The sequence below is a fragment of the Eumetopias jubatus genome, unplaced genomic scaffold (genome assembly GCF_037043125.1).
Source record: "Eumetopias jubatus isolate StellerSeaLion01/CBP00866 unplaced genomic scaffold, mEumJub1_p1.0 scaffold_7, whole genome shotgun sequence".
Classification (NCBI taxonomy): domain Eukaryota; kingdom Metazoa; phylum Chordata; class Mammalia; order Carnivora; family Otariidae; genus Eumetopias; species Eumetopias jubatus.
In genome coordinates, this window is record NW_028274813.1 from 75,015,039 (window position 1) to 75,016,806 (window position 1,768).

The 1,768-nt window shown below is 36.8% G+C and overlaps 1 protein-coding gene across 1 annotated transcript; it reads left to right on the forward strand.

Moving 5' to 3' along the window:
- Window positions 1-823: 823 nt before the first annotated feature.
- Window positions 824-1,768, forward strand: LOC114221401 (olfactory receptor 4K14-like). Its single transcript, XM_028119519.2, is given in 1 exon segment — window positions 824-1,768. A coding segment is annotated over 1 exon segment (939 nt). The 5' UTR covers window positions 824-829.

Genomic DNA, 1,768 nt, shown 5'->3' on the forward strand with positions numbered 1-1,768 from the left:
TTCAAAACAAAAATTCTTACATATAATCCCTTTCTCATATAACTCTCCACATTTTTTTCTAATACATTTAGTTTACTAAATGAATTTCATTTAATTGTGGTCTTGATAAATTATGTGCCTGATTTTGCAACTGAATTATTATGCCAAAATATTTATTGTAAGGCTTTCTATATAGCTTCTCTCCAAAAGATTGTCCCAACATGTATTTTATAGTAATAAGCAAAAGATTTAGTTTTATGGTGTTTTATAAAAGAGGTTCAACTGAGGCTTTAAAGAATCATTATGTATAATACAGTGAAACCGTAATTTTGTACCATGTCATTTGCTCTGGATTTTGATACTTGCTCACTATAATTTTCCTAACTAGATGACTTAAATTTTATTTAGTATAATGGTTATTGGTAGTACCCCCACTCAGATTCTTTTTACTGGAGTGGTGGACTGAAGCTAATTTCCAGATGACACTGCAACCTTTTTTTTTTTTTTTAGCATTTTCTTTAGCTGTGCTACTTTCCTCATTCACTTCTTGTGAGAGTACCCTCTCAATCAATCATTTACATGAGAATCCCATCTCAGACTTTGCTTTGTGGAAAGCTATCTTAGGCTTTTAGGTTTTTTTTTAAAGGCATAATGGCATGAATATTTTGCCAAGGTTTGTCTTCCCAATTATATTTTTCACTTTCAGATATATGTGCTCATTTTCAATGAAATTTAACTTTCAATGAAATAGAATTTCAACTGAATTCTAAAAATTAAGTACCCTTTCCCATGCCACTAACTGACGATCTATCCTTTTCTCTAGATTATTTTAGAGGACGTACTGAATAAAATGGATAAAGGAAATTTGTCTATAGTGTCAGAATTTGTGCTTCTGGGACTTTGCCACTCATGGAATATGCAGGTCTTATTCTTAATGATATTTTTTATACTTTACCTGATTATTATATCTGGAAATACTGTCATTATGATCCTAATCATCACTGACTACCGTCTTCATTCCCCCATGTACTTCTTGTTGGCCAACCTGTCCTTTGTTGATATGTGGCTATCTTCAGTCACTACTCCGAAGATGATCACAGACTTTCTCAGGGAGAACAAGACTATTTCCTTTAGAGGGTGTATGTGCCAGATCCTCTATGTACATTTTGTTGGAGGGGGTGAGATGGTGCTATTAGTGGTAATGGCCTATGACCGCTTTGTAGCCATCTGCAAGCCACTGCACTATTTGACTGTTATGAGCCTGCAAAAATGCACTTGGCTGGTGGTGACTTCCTGGACCATTGGCTTTGTGCATGCCATGAGTCAAATGGCTGTGATCGTGCAATTGCCCTTCTGTGGCCCCAGGGAAATTGACAGCTTCTTCTGTGACATACCACTGGTAATCAAGCTTGCCTGCATAGATTCCTACAATTTGGGAATATTAATGAATGCTGACAGTGGGGTTCTGGCCATGACCTGCTTTATTCTGCTGTTGATATCCTATACATATATTCTTCTTACTATCCGTCAAAGCTCTAAAACTGGTGCATCCAAGGCACTCTCTACCTGTACCGCCCACATCACAGTGGTGGTGCTTTTCTTCGGGCCTTGCATCTTCATCTATGTGTGGCCACTCAGCATCACCAGGGTGGACAAATTTCTTGCTGTGTTTTACTCTGTTATCACACCTCTCCTAAATCCAGCCATTTATACCCTGAGAAATAAAGAGATAAAAGATGCCATGAAAAGATTCAGACTCTAATACATGCATTCCAAGGGAAATATTTAA